The sequence below is a fragment of the Calliphora vicina genome, chromosome 3, assembly GCF_958450345.1.
Source record: "Calliphora vicina chromosome 3, idCalVici1.1, whole genome shotgun sequence".
In the NCBI taxonomy this organism is placed as follows: Eukaryota; Metazoa; Arthropoda; class Insecta; order Diptera; family Calliphoridae; genus Calliphora; species Calliphora vicina.
The window spans coordinates 86,639,142-86,659,211 of NC_088782.1; the positions used below are offsets into that span (position 1 = coordinate 86,639,142).

Here is a 20,070-nt window from a genome sequence, read left to right on the forward strand (position 1 = left end):
ACTGATGGGAGTATTCTGGCGAGTTCTTAAAGAGAACCCGGGACCCCCTCAGTGTGATGATGCCGGCTGTTATCGTGGACGGGTCAAACTGATAGCATGTTCAAACGAGCGATCCTCAATGCTTTTTAAGCAGGCTGTCGCTCTGTTGGACGGCCTTTGCGAAGGAGCTAGTTCGCCCGGCAACACAGCCCGTGTTCCCGACGAACCAGCGAAACCGGAGGAAATCCTGGAACTCCTTCGGATCGGAAATCCTGACATTCCTACACACGACTGGATGGTTGCCAAGGTTTCCGAATCTGAAGGGGGATACAGGAGGATCACGGTCATCATGAACCAGGAGTCCTTACCGCCTCTTCGGAAAAATCTAGGAAAGGTCTACTACGGTTTCGAGTAGATCTTTCTTAGAGTTTACCGAGGGGATGATAAAGATAAACCGGTTCAGGATGACAATGAACCTATCCCCGAAGGCATGTCTTGCGATGAGACTACTAGTTCAATTGCTCAAGAGGACACCCACTCCAACTCTGAAATGGTGGGTGAATTTTTATAGACCAGTCTATTATCCGATTCATAGGTAGACTTCTGACCAATAGAGTCGTTATCTCTTCTATGGGAACTGCTACTATTTTTAGATTAGCGAACCGAGGCACTCCACTCTTGTGGAATCTTGCCATTAATATACTACTCATAAAATTAGATTCCATGAAGTGTAAAACTGTTGCATATGCTGATGATGTCGCTGTAGCTGTTTCTGGGAAACACCTGGATACATTATCACAATGCCTAAAAACTTTACTTAGTACACTTAGCCAGTGGAGCACTGCTAGTGGACTGGGTGTGAATCCTGGGAAAACGGAGCTTGTGCTTTTCTCCAGAAGGTACAAAATCTCCTCGTTCCCACTGCCGCGCCTTAATGGAGTGGAACTTAAGCTCTCGGATAGTGCTAAGTATCTGGGAATTATTCTAGACTCTAAACTATCCTGGAGCCAGAATATTCATGCGAGAGCGTCCAAGGCGGCTATCGCCATTTATGCCTGCAGATGGGCCATTGGGAGTACCTGGGGAATAAGTCCTAGGAATGCGAAATGGCTTTTTGATATGGTGGTTAAGCCCATACTAATGTATGGAACACTAGTATGGTGGAAGGCTCTACGTAAAGCCACCTACTGCGGGACAATTGAGAGAATCCTGCGAATCTCTGCACTAATGGTTACGGGTGCGCTGCGTAGTACTCCGTCCCGTGCTCTGTTTGTAATGATGCACTGGCTACCGGCTGATCTAATGGCCATAAATACGGCGGTTAGGTTAAGTACTGTAGGAGCATGGATGTCTAGTTGTACTGGCCATGCGTCTATTGGGAAGTATATCTTATCTCCCTGTTAATATTGACTATTGCACACCTTTACCCTTTATTGACAGACGCTTCTCTGTCGTTGACGGGCGAGTCTCCTTCTTTTATATTTTTTATATTCCACATCTACAGAAGAGGGAGATTTCAGCGATTAAAAGGGAGATACGCTGGATGAAGTACTATAGGCTATTTGGTGTGAATATCCGAATCTGTACCGACAGTAAGCCTGCTATCAAATCCCTATCTGGCGTCTATTCGACATCCAGATTGGTACATGAATGCCGGGTATCTCTTAATGAGATGCCGAGACATTCTAACCTGGAGTTATTCTGGGTGCCTGGTCACTCTGGCGTACCAGGCAATGCTATTGCGGTCGGTTTACCGCTGTAAGTCAATCACACAGCGTAAATTATTTGAGTCTGCTCAACTCATGGTCTAATTTGACAAATTGCTCGATATCGAGGCTCACATGGCCCGTCTTTGACCATCATAGGTCAATGTCCCTCACGGGGCTACCTCGGGACAGGCTACGTGCTCTGATATCAGTGCTCACGGGGCACTGCTTGATAGGTGCACATGCTAGGAGACTGAATACTCCATTTAATGACTTCTGCAGGAGTTGCCATGATGAAGACGAGGATGAGACGATTGAACATCTCCTCTGCTTTTGCCCTGCCCTAGCAGGGGCTCGGATTGCGACAATAGGCAGACCATTTTTGCACAGATAGATCCGCTACTATCTACTCTGGATGTCAGGAAGATAGAATCGTTCATTCGTGCGACAGGTTGGTTCGGCATTGAACCCAGTTCTGACATGTGAAGGACCTCTTGAGGTCTTGAGCACAGCCGAATATAGCTCTCTTACTTGTTTTACATATCATATGGATAAACGTTAGTGTTTATAAAAAACCGGTTTGGCAGTTAACCGAAAATTGACATTTTTAGAAAACAGGTTTTTCGGTTAACCGACTTCGAAAAAAAACCGGTTAAACCGGTTAACCGACATTTATGAGAAGAAAACATAAAATGTCCAATAAAGTATACATAGCTTTAAATTTTTTGGTTTTCAGTAGTCAGGAATTGTTAATATTAAATAGCTATAAATATTTAATGTGCTAAGTCCATTTTATTTTGTAAAAATTTCAAAATTATTATCTCAGTGAAATGGAATTGAGTATAAATATGTTACTGAATATATAATACTTGTTTTAATGATTGCTTTCTTCATTAAATTTCAACCAAAATATGTAAATCACAATAATTAAATACATATTTAATATTTTTTAAAATTTATTATCACCTCGACTTTCTGATATGAAACAGAAAATATTCCAAGTCCCAAAAAAGGACATATAAGATGCAAACGCACTTCTTCTTAACTGCGATTATTTGTCATTATAAATCTCACCAAATCTATATAAATAAAAATCAAATGTCGTTCGTTGGTAATTGCATCAGTTAAGAACAGCTGAACCGAATTGGACAATTTTTTTTTGTCAAATGTTCGTCATAGTCCAACTTGACCATGCCTACTTTTAAGCATAATTTTGCTAATTTTTGTTAAATAATCGTAGGAATACAATTTAAGTTTTTACTAAACCAAAAATTTACGCCCACTTTTTTCGATATATCTAAATGTTCGCAATAGTGTTTTACAGAAAGAAAAATTGTCCACGCCACTTATCAACTACATCTACAAATATGTAACCAAAGACAGTGACTTGGCTGACTTATTCCAACGATGAAGTCAATCAACTTTAAATGGGCCGCTATGTTAGCAGTAACGAAGCAATTTGGCGCAGTTTTCAATTTGGCGCAGCCATTCAACTGTTGTTCATTTAGCCGTACATATGGAAAATACCAAAAATTTAAGTTTACTGGGTAGAATGTATTACAAGGAGTTTATCGAACGCCATCTACAATATTGACCAGATGTTTATAAATGTGCCGAAATGATGCCAAGATATTACCATTCGAAAAAGAAATTTCAACGGTGGAAACAAAGAAATCCAGTTCCAGGTTTCCCCATTCATACTACCCATTAGGTCTAATTTACACAGTCAATCCAAGAAACGATGAGTTTTTCTATTTGCGTTTGCTATTAGTCAACGTTCGTGGCCCAACATCATTCCGCGATTGACGAACTATAAATGTTGAATTGTGTAACGTATAGAGAAGCGTGTCTACGCTTGCGATTGTTAGATAATGACTCTCATTGGAAATACTACCTCGGAGATGCAGTGCTTTCGTCAAATGCTCATCAAATACGTATATCTCATATTGAGATAAACCGACTGATTTGTGAAGTAAGTACAAATGGTGTAGGTGGAGTGTACAATGGTGTATAAAAAGGGTTTGGTGGCATTAGACATCTTCTGTTGAATTATCTTAACGGACAAAAATAGAATGTCATATTTCTAGAGCTTTTAGCAGCTTTAATATTAATGTTAGCAGCTTTAACATTTAATGTTAAAAAAATGTTAATAACTGCGTGTTATCAACATAGTTGATAAGTAGAAACTTCTACTGATGGAAATGTTTATAAACATGATGAATATTGCAAGCAGTCGTGCAATTTCGTAACACTATGCTCCACTTAAGGCTGTTCGTCGCGAATAGCCACAAATTCACCTTTCCCGTAGGGAGCTAATCGTTCTAGATGTGCGACCTTCATTTTATATATCGGGCTTTTATATTTCTTTAGGCCACTTCGTGTAATTTCTTAATTTAAACATTTTTAAAAAAGCAATTTTCGGAAAAATCGATAGTTTTTTGGGAAAAAAAGTAATATAAATTAACGCAATACGTACCTTGCTAATGACAGAATTAACATTTATATCATTTTTAACAATAATTTTATAATCCTTCAGCAAAAAGAATGGAGCATTATCATTTAAATCCCCGACTTTAACTTTTACCAAAGTAAATCCAAATTTATCTCCACTGTCCGAGGCTTTAACAATCACATCATACGTTGATTTCTGTTCTCTGTCTAAAGAATCTTTTGCGTATAAAGCACCAGTGATTTTATCTATCGTAAAAATTGCATTCATATCATCTCCAATAATTTCATATGTTAACGTAGCATACGGGCCAAAATCGTTGTCTAAAGCTTTAACCTAAAAATAAATTTAAAAATAACACTTAATCATTGGAAATATAATAAATACAATTAAGAAATCATTGGAAATATAATAAATACAATTAAAAAACAATAGAAATATTCGAGTATTCTGCAATCGCACAGAGGTTTAGAAACTTTTTTTTCAATAATTCGGTATCTCGGGAACTATTGGAGATATCGTAACGATATTTCATAAGATTGAAGATGAGATGTTTTCGAGTTGATTTATAGCTTGTTAATGCCAAAATCAATTAAAACAAGTAAGAGAGCTAAATTCTGTGCCGAATCTTATATACCCTTCACTAAACAAAATTTATTTTTTAACGGTTAAAGATATCATACCAAAATTGGGAATTAATTTAGATCCAAATGTCCTTAAATTAATGACATTATAATTTTTTACATTTTTTATTTTCAAATAGCGAAATTCCTAAATCGGGGAAAATGTGTTCCAAAAACTGAGTTTTTTAGAAAAGTGCCTACTGTGACGCTATTTACCGTGTGATAGTAAAACAACTTTCTAAGTATTTAAACAACATATAGGGTTATACAAATACGGAACTTTTTCGAGGATCTCTTCAACTGAAGGAGGTAACCTACACATGTATGCGTATTTTTTGTAGATCTTCTCAAGGACTATTTATATTTTAAATTTCAGCTCATTCGGATCATAAATGAATTTTTGGGGATTTTTTTAAAAATTTTGAGACCCGAGGTGACCAACTTTGAGGGGGCACAAACTGGCCCGTATTACCCCTAGGAAGCTGAACAAATGTAATTCAACTCAAAAACACCTCAGCTCTAACCATGTGAAATTTTGTAATAATATCTCCAATAGTTCCCGAGATACCGAATTATTTCCAAAACAAAAAGTTTCTAAACCACTGTGCTATGTTCTTATATACGTAGCACAGTGTCGCCATTTGAGTTTTTTCGTTGCAAAAATCATAACATTTAAAAAAAAATGAGATAATCAAAAAATTGAAAAACCATATGATAGATAATTGATCAGTCTATGAAATGAGTGTTTGAAAATGGTTCTACGCCTTTAAGGTGCCTACTTATGGGTTAGCACATTTGAAATTTGTGGAAAGTAAAATAAAATATTTTTAAAAATTTTTGTAGTTTTTTATGTTTCTTTTTAAAGGCTTTTATGATTTAAACTTATTGAAACCACATATCTAACTAGTTGTGTTATGTTAACCATTTACCATCAATAGAACTACATAAGTCTGGGTTTATAAAAAATATTGTTACATTTTTTGATAGAGTAAAAAAAAATCAATAATAAGTCGGTAAAAATTGACAAAGTTGTAAAATTTATCTAAAATTCGTCAACATCTTAAAGTTTTAACAGCTGTTGGCTAACAATTATAAATAGATGAGGAAATTAAAAACGCAATCCACAGATGTTTTCCATCAGATAAGGTTGATAAGGTGAATACTAGAAAGTATGTCTGATGAAATTCAAATAACTAATGAAAATACTGGTAAGTCTGAGATGGAGTGTATTTATAAGATCTAAAGTTGTATCTTGACGTTGAAAATAATGGAAATATTGGTCTCCATAATATAGAACCATATTTTTGTTAATGAAGAGAAAGTCTAGGAAACATAATATAGAAAATATATGGGGTTATGAGGAATTTCTGCGTCACTAAAAATCCTATTCAACTTTTCTATGACTAGTATTAAAACCATGGTAACAAGGTAACTTAGTAATGGTTCTGGTAAAGTTTTCATAAATGAATAACATATTGAGGAGGAATATAACTCTCTAACACTACCCAGAAGTTCGACAAGGATTCAATACACCTGTAAACTATACTAATTTTCACTATTGTCTAAACACCTGGTTGACTCTCACTTGTATTTCTCTCACAATATATTTTATAAATTGGGTCATTCGTCAAAAATGTACTAGTTGTAGTTGAGGAGGAATAGAACTCTCTAACTCTACTCAGAAGTTCGACAAGGAAGTTCGGCAAAGTGGAGACAGTTGTTACTTAAACATTCCCAGGCGGAGGCAGTCGTCACTTTACTGATGCTAAGAAATCTGGAGATGGGGATATTTGATACTTGTTGTTTTGTATTATACATCAGAAAGCAGTTATTTACCTGTCATAATAAATCGAATGCAGAGTAAAATTTCCATTTCCAATCGTAAAAATGTAGCTACTGTCTTCAAAGAGTCAATTGACTTCCTCCTAGGACAAGCCTACTAATTCTGTAGTATAAAACATCAGGTTTGGCATCTTTATTTCATGGTCGAAAAAATTTTAGTTAGGTTGTGTCAACCTTTCACCATATAAATATTTTATAGTCATGTATTCTCATACCTTTAAATGTTTTTATTATGATTTTCTAAAAAAAAACTAAATTTTTACTTGAAAAATTAAATTCATATTTTAAAACTTATCATACTGCCTGTTTTTACTTTTTCATACATTTTGCGATATGAAACATTATCAAAGTTTACACGGTTGCGTTAAGAATCGCTCGACTTTTTAAGGTTGCATTGCATACATACATTTTGGAATTCACCCTATTTTTCGATACGATAGCTAATTCGATCACGAATGCGGTGATTTGGCCCCTGCTTATGAGCCAGTAGCTCAGTTGAATATCAACTGATTTTTAGTGTCTCAGCGGATTTAGAAAGAAGTCACTGAGGCCTATTGAATGATATATATTCTATTTAAATAACCTTGAGAAATCTTAATGTATTTCTCAAGCAAAAACATTTTTTTATTGTACTCGATAACACCTACCAGAAAAATAGTTCATTCTTATTTGTATACAACAAATTGATTGTAAATTTCAATTGTACATTGAGAAATCTTTAGTTTTATATAAATTTTAAGAAAAACTTCCTCTCATTTTAATTATTTATTTTAATTTCTAAAATAAAATTTAAATGAAAAAATCGTCGGCATGTTAGCGAATTTACAAAAGAAATCTTCAAACGTCAAATCACTAAATTTACTCCAAAAAATCGTCAAAATTACGTAAAATCGTCACACCACTGATCCGGAGCTAAAAAAAATTGTTCATATTTTGAGATCAAGAACGAATCAAGCCAATATCGGATACTCTGTTCCAAAGTAAAGCGTATTCCAGAGAGAGCGTTCAGCTTCGATCGAAACAAAATTTACCCGCAAACACACATAAGCTGTTGGAAAGCTATTTAACTGGTCGAACTTTTAAGGTCAAAGAGGGAAACTTTTTAAGTACTGCACAACCCATTGAAGCTGGAGTCCCCCAAGGCAGTATCCTGGGACCTTTTTTATATTTGATATATTCGTCTGATATGCCAACTAACAATCGCACTCATACATCAACATTTGCTGATGATACTGCTATTCTAAGCACTCATGAAAACCCTCAACAAGCGTCTCGTTACTTACAAAACCACATATTTGAATTAGAAAAATGGTTAAAACAGTGGAAAATTAAAGTCAACGAGCAAAAATGTACACACATAACATTTACATTGCGTAGAGAATCATGCCCCCCTATTCATATCAATAACCAAACAATAATTCAACAATCGGAAGTGAAATACCTCGGAATACATCTCGATCGTCGCCTTACATGGAAAAGTCATATAGATGTAAAGTTAACTCAAATGAAATTGAAATCAATTTAAATTAATTGGCTTATTGGCAGAAACTCTACGCTTAGTTTAGATTGTAAACTTCTACTTTATAACATGATCATAAAACCGATATGGTGTTATGGCATACAGTTATGGGGCAAGGCCTCAGCGTCAAATGTAGAAAAGATCCAAAGTCGCCAAAACAAGTTTCTAAGAATGATTACAGTTGCCCCCTGGTATATCAAAAACGCGAATATACACAAAGATCTAAACGTGCCCATTGTAAAAACTGAAATCTCGAAAAATGTACAAAAATATTTAAAAAAACTTGAAGTTCACCGAAACCCGCTGGCCCGCATCATATTAGATAACCGTGGCCACACTCGATTTAGAAGGAGGGACACTGCAGACCTAATCTAGAAGGAAGAATGCCAATTTAACCAAAACAACCATGAATACAAAATTTTTTCGTCCGGCTGGACTAATTAAATAATTATTAGATATAAGATTTGAACCACTTATTGTTAGTTCATTAAATAATGAAGATACAATAAATAAATGATGAAAAAAAAAATTAAATAAATAAAATAAATATATTTATGTGGTTTTTCAGAAGTTTGAAACGAATCATTAGTTTTTATATGAAGCTAGAGTATCGTTTTATGCGAATTCAATTTATGTGATTTTTTTGGAACGCATCTTTTGCATAAAACGAGAGTACACTGTTTTTTTTTTTCATTAAAGTACGTATACATGGTGTAATGATATACAAGGTGACATTAATCAAACAGCTGATTATTTTTTGCTCGAGTTTGTTAACAACTTTCATCTTGTCAAAATTTTTGGCTGTAATTTGTATACATTAAGCAGCTGTTTTTGACACTTTTATTTGTTTGTTTGACACAAGTTATTTGTTTTTGTATTGTTGTATATGTTGCCGTAACGCATACACCTTATAATCATTACGCCATGTATACGTATAGTGAGAAAAAATAATTTCCAATGCTCAAAATAGAGAAGCTTTTTCATAGAGTTGTTTGTTTTATTTGTTTCAATTCAATGAAAAAAATAAAAAAAAATTAAAAAATACGGCCACTATTACATGTTACAACTTTGGATGCGTGTAACTTTTTATAGGGATGAGATAATATAGCTGATTTTTTTAAAAAAAATCTACCCTCCGTAGGCCCTCCATGTCTAAAAAACCAAAAAAGATCGGGCAAAATTAAAAACAATTAATAAATAAACCCAAATATCTCTTCAACTAAAAGAGATAAGCATATTTTTTGTAGATATTCTCAAGGTCTATATATATTTAAAATTTCAGCTCATTTGGATCATAAATGAATTTTTGTCGATTTTTTTTAAATGTGAGGCACGAGGTGACCAACTTTGAGGGGCCACGCGCTGGACCCCATTACAACTAGGAAGCTGAGCAACTAAAAAAAAGTTACGCAAGTAGTCAATGTATCCCTTAAAGACAGTAATTGTCACAAATGTCTTATCACTTGGCTAACTCCAATTTATATATTTTGGTCATTTGACACGTGTGAGCACTTTGTAATGCAGAGAGAAGACAATTGGTTACTTTATACATCCCAAGTAATCTAGCGTGACACTTAGTGTCTCTAAGTAATCTGGAGTGTAGTCACTTGAAACGTTTTGTGAGTAATTCGTACAAACTGGTTTTATACAAATTGTGTTGATATAATTCTCATACAGTTTATTTTTATTTTTGCTTAAGTATCTGGTAACATAGCATGAAGTCAATAGTCACTTTAGTGTCTCTTAGTAACCTATGGAGAAGTCACTTCATACTTTTTTTTGTACTGCACTTTATTTTACCCACCAGAAGCGTTGACTACTTTCGATCAGCTATCAGATAGTCACATTGTATCAAAAGAGTCAATTGAACCCCTGCTTAGGACATGTACATTAGGGTGGCCCTTAATAAACGAAAGTTGGATTTTGGCCATTCTCACCCTCCAGTTTGGTGAACATTAGCAAAAAAATCATCCTGAAAAAATTTTAGGTAAATCGGTTGGGGTTAAGACGTGCCGCAAGCCCTCTGAAGTTTTGAGATGCATTTACAAGGGGAAAAAATGCATTTTTTTCAGTTTTTGTAAAAATTTTGCCATTAAAAAATTACTTTTGTAATTTAATTTAAAAGAATCGAAATGTGTACGTAATTGTCGTTCTAATGAGACATAAATAACAGAAATCGGTCAAAAAATGTTAAAGTTATTAAAAATTCGCCAGGCCATTAACGTGTCTCAGGCCACTAGAACATGAAATGTAGGAACAAAATTAACATATTTTGAGAAATATTAAAATAAAAGCTCATTTTTACTTAAAATATGTCCATATTTACTTGTATATGAGTTTTTGTCTTCGTAGGATACCGTTAACCTATTCTTAGGTATGAACAAAAAAATTTAATTTTTTTAACGGCAGTTTCAAAACTCCATTTTCAATTTTTTAAAAATTTTGTTAAACAAATTTCAGAATTTTTTGATCATCTCATTGGGATTTATTAAGAGTATAATAGGGAATAAAAATGTGAAAAAATTATGAAAATATCTCTTATAGTTTTTCCGTACCTGCGATTTAAATTTTGAAATTTTCGAGAAAAACCAATTATTTGGCAATTTTTAGGCCAATGAGCTCTATTTCCTTACTCTTATGAATTTTAAGTAAAACCTATTCAGAATATTATAGTCCAGATAATTCAAAATATACTCCGAAACTTCTACTAAAATCGGAAGACGTTAACCCTTAAATCGTGAAGGTCAAAGGTAAAATTTTTCAATATTTGGAATTTCTCTTGGAAAGATTTCGAAATGTTGTATATTTTTGGGCCGATTTTGATGAAATTTAACAAAAATATAACATAAACTCTAGGGTTTATAATAACAGCACAAGAATGGAAATTAACGCTTAATGGCACTTGGGGTTAAAATGACACCAAACTTTTAAAATCATAATTTTTTATGATTTTAGAAGTTTGGGGTCATTTTAACACCAAGTGCTATATAGGGTTAATTTTAATTTTTCTGCTGCTTTTGTAAATACTAGGCTTTGTGTTATATTTTTGTTAAATTTCATCAAAATCGGCCCAAAAATATACAACATTTCGAACATTTCAAAATCTTTCCAAGAGAAATTCCAAATATTGAAAAATTTGACCTTTGACCTTCACGATTTAAGGGTTAACGTTTTTTGATTTTAGTAAAAGTTTCAGAGTATATTTAGAATTATCTAGACTATAATATTCTAATTAAGTTTTGCTTAAAATTCATAAGAGTAAGAAAATAGAGCTCATTGGCCTAAAAATTGCCAAATAATTGGTTTTTCTCGAAAATTTCAAAATTTAAATCGCAGGTACGGAAAAACTATAAGAGATATTTTCATAATTTTTTCACGATTTAATTCCCTATTATACTCTTAATAAATCCCAATGAGATGATCAAAAAATTCTGAAATTTGTTTAACAAAATTTTTAAAAATTTGAAAATGGAGTATTGAAACTGCCGTTAAAAAAATAAAATTTTTTTGTTCATACCTAAGAATAGGTTAACGGTATCCTACGAAGACAAAAACTCATATACAAGTAAATATGGACATATTTTAAGTAAAAATGAGCTTTTAGTTTAATATTTCTCAAAATATGTTAATTTTGTTCCAACATTTCTTGTTCTAGTGGCCTGAGACACGTTAATGGCCTGGCGAATTTTTAATAACTTTAAAATTTTTTAACCGATTTCTGTTTTTTATGTCTCATTAGAACGACAATTACGTACACATTTCGATTCTTTTAAATTAAATTACAAAAGTAATTTTTTAATGGCAAAATTTTTACAAAAACTGAAAAAAATGAATTTTTTCCCCTTGTAAATGCATCTCAAAACTTCAGAGGGCTTGCGGCACGTCTTAACCCCAACCGATTTACCTAAAATTTTTTCAGGATGATTTTTTTACTAATGTTCACCAAACTGGGGGGTGAGAATGGCCAAAATCCAACTTTCGTTTATTAAGGGCCACCCTAATGTACATACGTGTTAAAATAACTAGTCAAGTAGCTGATCAAGTAACCAGTTACAAAGCTAGTAAGGTAACTGACGCTATGTAACCAGTATGTGAATCTAATGCGTTGCCTAATTTGGACCATCTATTAGACAGTCCCATTATAATCAAAAAGAGACAATTGACCCCCTGCATAGGACATGCCCGTGTTAAAATGACTAGTCACGTGGCTATCGAAGTAACTAGCTCCCACCCTAAAGGATGGGTAAAATCACTAGTTCGGTACTGTCTCCTCGAACTGCTGGGATGTGTATGAAAAAAAGTTCTTATTATTTTCTCATTTTTAAGTGAAAATAAAAAACAATACAAATCCTATAATACATGAATGAATAAATCCAAAAATTTGTTGTCTCTTCATACATGAATAGAACATAACACAACAAAAATTCAAATGTTTTTTTCATGAACATGAGTGAAAAATAAATGAATATTTCGGACCCTGGTTAGGACAGACGGAAGTTATTAGGATAAAAAGAAAGGACAGCTCAATAGAAAGTACAAAAAGATGGGACTGTAACTGTGTTACTTTTCCTTAATTTTTCAATGATTTCTGCAAAAAATTATCAGGTATTTTTCCGCAACTTGACCTATTTATAGCAACGAAAACAGTATTTTACAGAATACAGTATTGTTTTCATTAAAACAAGTTTTCCAGCATTATAGCTGGATTGATTATCGTGATTATCGCTCTATGGCAAAAAGGTGTTCACATAACTTTTGACTAGATTTGCTTTATTATTTCCACACACACACATACTACAACATACATATCGTCCCCTTAATAATACAATAGTGTATAATTTTTTTTGCCATTTCGAAATAATTGAGTTTAAAATTTTTGTGTTAGTATACATCTAGCACAAACCTAATATTTCAATTGATATTTGACCCACTTTGTGGAAGTAGAATTTCACCAAATTTTGACCACATATAGAATCAGTTACGTAGATTCTTATTATGCAATGGTGTATATTAAAGACCTGCACAAGCTGCATTGTTTAACACGAAGACAATTGCCACATGATGCTTTTGTCATGTCATGTTATGTTCTTTTACCTACTTAACAGCAACACGCAAAGGCAATGTATATCAAAACAAAAAACAAACGCAGCATCATTTTAACAACATCATAACACACACAACATTAAAAAAATTAACAGATGCATGGATGACATGGAAAATAATTTCAAGTCATTTAAATCATGTATGAGGCCTTTTTTGTATGAGATGATTTCAATTCACTTGTAGTATTTATTGTGTGCAATAAGAAAAAATCTATATTAATATATAAATGTCTTTGTAAGTTTGTTGGTTTGTTTATTTGTTTGAGCATCACGCCTAAACGGCTGAACCGATTTTATTGAAATTTGGAACGTAGATAGATCCTTACTGGGAAGCGTCAATAGGCTATATATTTTTTTACTACGACAGGGCTAGCGAAGCGCACCGAGTCAAGCTAGTTGACTATAAAAATACAACTGAAATTTATATTATATAGTAGGTCAAAATAAAAATACGAAAGTACACCAATGGGTTTTTTCAATGTTGTTTTGGAAAATTTTACAATATTTAGTAATATTACCTGTTATATTATTACTTTAAAAGGAATACGTGGAATATAAGCCATAAAATGCCAATAATTTTCATGGAATTAAAAATGTAATGTGTTTCACATACATATTTTAAATACTACCTGACTTAGGTACAACCGCTCGAATATTATTAACGGGACATTTAATAATTACATTGCTAAATAAAATAAAACTTCATGAACAAAGCCAATTGGCCTATTAGACGGTGTTTAATTAAAGAAAATTAAATTAATGTATAAATCCTTAACGGTGAAGTTTATAATATATTTAATGTTTAAATTTAATGAAGTGTCTCTGAATCGTTCGCGGCATAATTGCTACAAAAATATAAATCTACTAAAATGATCCAATGGAACAAAAGCAACTGCCCAACGATTTGAAGAAAAAGTGTAGGGCATTTATTGCGTAACTTCACAGAATTTTGTTCCCTATTTTTTGTTTTCAAATAAAATCTAGAAGGCTTGAACAAAATTATTTAAATTTTCTAGTATATTTTTATGTTATTCAAAAATGTTTGAAATTTTTCTTGGAAAATATTTAATTTTTTTATGATTTTCAGCTATACAATGAGAAAATATGTATACGTTTCAGACTTTTCTATACATTTAGAAATATTGGCCAATATTGGGATATTATACAAAAATATTTGAACTACATAATGCAATTTATTATAAAATAGCAACAAATTTGTGTAAAAAAAATTAAAAATTTCCTTCATGTACAAATTAATAATATTTATGAACATGTTCTTATTCTGAATGAAAAAAGTTTGGAAAAAATTCATGTTCGATTAATAATATTTATTAAAAAATTCATTCCAATTATGAATTTCTTTTTCCTGTGTTACACTTTATTATTTATATTTTTAAAAATCCTTATATTATTTGTTCTAAATATTTAAAAAAAAAATATATAATGCTAAATAATAATAGTTCTCAGATTTTCACAGTTCAGCAGTTATGTACAATTTCATTCTGCTATGCAATTTTATTCTGCCTAACAATGCGACACTTGTTAACATCAATTCAATTCAAGCTACCACACATAACAACAGCATCATCAATAGTTATAGACATGACATGGCACAACACGGTTTTCGCGGCGCAATGACATGGTACAACATGGTTTTTGCGGCGCGATGACATTGAACAACATGATGTGCGCGTCCACACAACAAAACAAAGCATCAAATTTTGAAGTAAGACATTTTTCTACAAAATGTTGTCTTGTGCAGGCCTTTAGTGTATATGCTTATACACTATTGTTTTATTAAGGGGACGATATACAAACAAATTTTCACACACATTGACTTTCTACATAAGAATTTTAAAAATGTTGAGAAAAATCTCTAAAAAATTTAAAATGTAGCTATTAAATTTCACTAAAACATAAAAACTACACATATTTTAATATTTTTTTTGACATTTTATTTTTGTTTATTATTTTGTATGTATTTCAATTATATCCCAACAAACACAAATTCATACATTTAAAAATTTATATTAATATCTTCTGATGTCAAACGTAGTTTTCAAGTCATTCCGAACTAAACCAGCAAATTTAACTTCAAAACTAAACGATTTAAGATTGATTGATTTTTAATATGAAATCCATCTTGGGAGCATTTGGCTTCCACAAAGCATCGATTTGTTTGCAGTTATTTTTCGCATATTTCCCATGTAATAGTGTTTTGACACCTAAAGTTAAAACCTGATTTTAACGTTAAAACCTTAATTAGCCAATCTGCGTCCACACTAAGTTTTCATAAATCTGGTTTTAAAATTTATTGGACAAACTATACAACAGCTGTTTTTGTTTCCTCCCACATTTGTATTTTTTTATTGTGGCTCGTGAGTTTATTATTAATTTTTTTTAATTTTTACACTTTGTTATCGGCTTTCTTCGTTTTTATATTTGTTTTGTTTTCTTTTATCAGCTGTTTTCAACATTTTAATGTTGGTAGCTCTGAATTTATTTCATAAAACCTACTTAAAACTAATTCAAAAAAGGTTTCTAGATGGTTTTATCATAATAATTTTGTATGGTAAAACTAGGTTTTAACGATAAAACCAACTTTTGCATTAAAACCACTCAGTGTGAAAACACTATAAGATTGCACTTCTTTTTATTTGAGTATCGTCGTCTTCATATACGATGTTGCCATTATAACCAGACTGTTGTTATTTTTGTATCAGTTTCGTTAAACGGTTGTTGTTCGTTGGTATAAAGTTATATCAAAATGTTGCCACTGTTTTGCACTGAAAATACAGGATGATTCCTGTATTTGAAATGATTTCCGACGTGATTTTAATATAATCAATATAATTTTACTGGATTTTGTTTGATAAAATGTATGGAAAATCATATGATAATTATATGATTTGTAGATTATCGAGTCGATTTTAAAAATCGTATGTATGTGAATGGGCTATTAAAAAAGAAAACTTCAAAATTTTAAAAAATATACAGTCTCAGGATTATATTATCAAAAACCGTTTTCAAATACGGCTTTAGCTGAAAAAATCATTATATGCAGTATTATTTCAGTTTTTCTCCATTTTTACTAGAAACAATAAATATCACTTCTCTTTCCCGTCTCGTAATACATTTGTATGTGTAGGCTCAGACCTATAGCTCGGATTCCAATTGTGTTGTTTTTTTCTTATTTAATTCGGAACAGATTTTTTTCTTTTCTATATTATTCTTTGGAAATAAGTGACACACTTTATCAACAGGCCAATACAGCCGTAGTTGTAAAACGATTAGTACCGATATTACAAAATTAAATAACATTCAAGAAATCACTCAAGGATTTAATAAGAATTAAAACTTTTTAGATTTATTTTAATGTTTTAGACAAATTTGTTGTATTTCTAATTTATTGTAGAACTGATTTCTAACTACGAAAATAATTAATTATACTGTGCTCGATTTTGACACTTTTTTCTGTCAAATCGAGTACGCTGAATCCAGCGGAGCTAACCGTTTTTTAGATTAGCTCTTGTTTTCGAGATATACCGTTATCATGAAAACAGGAAAATAAAAAAGTTAATTCTGAAATCCGTTTGTGGTAATACATTTTTAAACTATAAAACAGAAAAATTACACACAATATCCAATCCAAATTTAAATTGTAATGCATATTGGTACAATTAAATGGAACTCGGCAACACTGACTTAGGTCAGTTCGTTTACCAATTAATCTTATTATTTTTGAGAATCAATATTTTAGTGCAATTGTTATTTTATTTGTTTTTTAAGCCCTGTGTTTCCAATCTCACAGACTTAACGATTTTTCCCTTAAAGTACAATAATTTTCCAAATATTAAATTTTCAGCTGGTGATCTTTATTTTTTTTTAAATTTAAAATCATTTCCTTTTTACAATTTAAATTTTTGATTTTTTCCTATTTCAGATAATTTAAAAGAAAAGTTTTTACATTTATCAGCAGAAAGGAAGTAATGTTGAACCACTCGAAATAAAGCAAAGCTTAGAAGATAAAGGCTTTAGGACAAAGAATGTGATAAATATTAGAAATCGCGAAAAAAAACCCAACCACTCTTCCGTGTTGAACTTGAACCCGGTGACATAAACCTGAAAAAAATTAAACACATCCCATATATAACCTGAAGTACTTATTGCATCGTAAAATTACGGTAGAAGAACCACATAAACGATTTGTCCCCGTCCAATGTATGAATTGCCAACAATATGGACACACTAAGGCATATTGCAAATTGCCACCAGTATGTGTTACTTGCGGGGAGTTGCATAACACATCCCTATGTAACAAATCCAAATATGATCCTAAAATAACAAAATGCAGCATTTGCGGAGGTAACCACACAGCAAACTACAGAGGTTGTCCTGTCTACTCAATTGTTAAAAAATCACAAAGCCTGAAACCAAAGATTTTCACCGCTCAACCATTAAATAACATCAATTTGAACTACCCCCCGTTGCACAGTGGTTTAGAAACTTTTTTTTTGGAAATAATTCGGTATCTCGGGAACTATTGGAGATATTATTACAAAATTTCACATGGTTAGAGCTGAGGTGTTTTTGAGTTGAATTACATTTGTTCAACTTCCTAGGGGTAATACGGGCCAGTTTGTGCCCCCTCAAAGTTGGTCACCTCGGGTCTCAAAATTTTTAAAAAAATCCCTAAAAATTGATTTATGATCTGAATGAGCTGAAATTTAAAATATAAATAGTCCTTGAGAAGATCTACAAAAAATACGCTTACATGTGTAGGTTATATCCTTCAGTTGAAGAGATATTTAGGTTTATTTATTTTTTTTTTTTAATTTTGCTCGATTTTTTTTTTGTTTTTTAGATATGGCGGCCCTACGGAGGGTCGAATTTTTTTTTCAAAATATCAGCTATATTGGCAATAAAATTCTAAATAAAATAAAAAAAACTTGGTAACAGTTATCTCGTCCGTGTAAAAAGTTACACGCATCCAAAGTTGGAACATGTAAAATGGGCCTAATTTTTTACGAATTTTCCTAAAAAAGTCCCTATATTTTTTCTTTTGTAGAAACAAATTTTCTTTGGGACTATATACAATTTTTATATGTTCCGGAAAGAAAACTTAATGCAAAAGCATGTAAAGTAAAATTGGGCTCACTTAAGCGGACACAGTATCCCCCAGACCTATCCAAACTTGGACAATTTTAAAAAAAATATTTAGGTTTCAGTAAAAAATTCTAAAAAGGCAAAGCACCGATCCTCGAAAAAGTTCCGTATTTGTATAACCCTATATGTTGTTTAAATACTTAGAAAGTTGTTTTACTATCACACGGTAAATAGCGTCACAGTAGGCACTTTTCTAAAAAAATTCAGTTTTTGGAACACATTTTCCCCGTTTTAGGAATTTCGCTATTTGAAAATAAAAAATGTAAAAAATTATAATGTCATTAATTTAAGGACATTTGGATCTAAATTAGTTCCCAATTTTGTTATGATATCTTTAACCGTTAAAATTTTACATTAAATCAAATTTTATATTTTTATTCGTGGAAAATCACCATATGAAAGTTTTTTTAGTTTTTAAGGTAAATAACGTTCAAAAAATTAATTAAATTCTTTAATTTTATTAAAATATGAATCTACAAGTCCTAAGGTTTTTACCAATATCAAATACTTAGATATTTTCATTGTTTGAATTTTTCACTGCGCATATCGTTTGCAGTTTATGGGTTTCACGCAGCAGTTTGTTTGCATGTATGATGTTTTTGTAGTAATTTTTTTGTATATTATACACAAGCAATTTCATTTGTTTTTGCTAACCAAAAATATACATATATTTAGGCAGCAAATGTTTTAAAAATGAAAAATTTTCATTTTGTCTTCTAGCTGCAACGTAAAATATTGTGTAAGGCAAAATATTTTTGGAAAAACTGCGACAAATATTTCTACCATGAAGCTTGTGCATATATGGCATTGGTTTATAGTTTGTATATTTTCAGTATTTGTGCACATTAATATGAAAATGATTCATATTTATTGCGCAGTCGGTAGTCAAATGTAAAAAACGTTTAACTAATTTTAAACCCTGGAAGTAACATTAAAAGTTGAAGTATTATTTTCGTAATTTTAGCGAATTTTGCATAATAAAGCACACACAATCTTATTCCTAAAAGAAAAATGAATGAAACAGAATTCTAATATAACTATTTGCATGAACAAGCATTTGCCGTTTTCACAAAAAGCCGAGAACATTATGTGACGCACTGTCAATCGAACCATCTTGTTAACACTTAAGTAATGATAAAAACACATTAAAAAATTTATTTTTTTTGTATAAAATTAAGATATCTGAGCTAGTGTTGGATTTGGTAATCATTTTTGTATGATTGGCCATCGAAATACATTTTGTTTATATATAAAATAGAATATACATATCTACACCATTTCCAATTGTATTTCAGAAGTTTCTAATTGTATTTCAGAAATTTCCAATTGAATTTCAGAAATTTCTAATTATATTTCAGAAATTTCCATTTATATTTCAGAAATTTCCAATTATATTTCAGAAATTTCTAATTATATTTCAGAATTTTCTAATTATATTTCAGAATATTCCAATTATATTTCAGAACTTTCTAATTGTATTTCAGAATTTTCTAATTGTATTTCAGAATTTTCCAATTGTATTTCAGAAATTTCCATTTGTATTTCAGAATTTTTAATTTATATTTAAAATGTTTCTAATTGTATTTCAGAATTTTCCAATTGTATTTCAGAATTTTCTATTTGTATTTCAGAAATATCCATTGGTATTGCTATTAGAATTTTCTGAAATATTTCTGAAATACAA

At 31.6% G+C, this 20,070-nt stretch overlaps 1 protein-coding gene across 1 annotated transcript in view; it reads right to left on the minus strand.

The window, feature by feature from the left end:
• The window catches only part of kug (kugelei), a 733,937-nt gene that overhangs the window by 199,250 nt on the left and 514,617 nt on the right, over positions 1-20,070 (minus strand). The window contains exon 16 of the mRNA XM_065505961.1: positions 4,162-4,470. Within this exon, the coding sequence (XP_065362033.1) occupies positions 4,162-4,470 (309 nt within the window). The remainder of the gene's footprint in view (positions 1-4,161; positions 4,471-20,070) is intronic.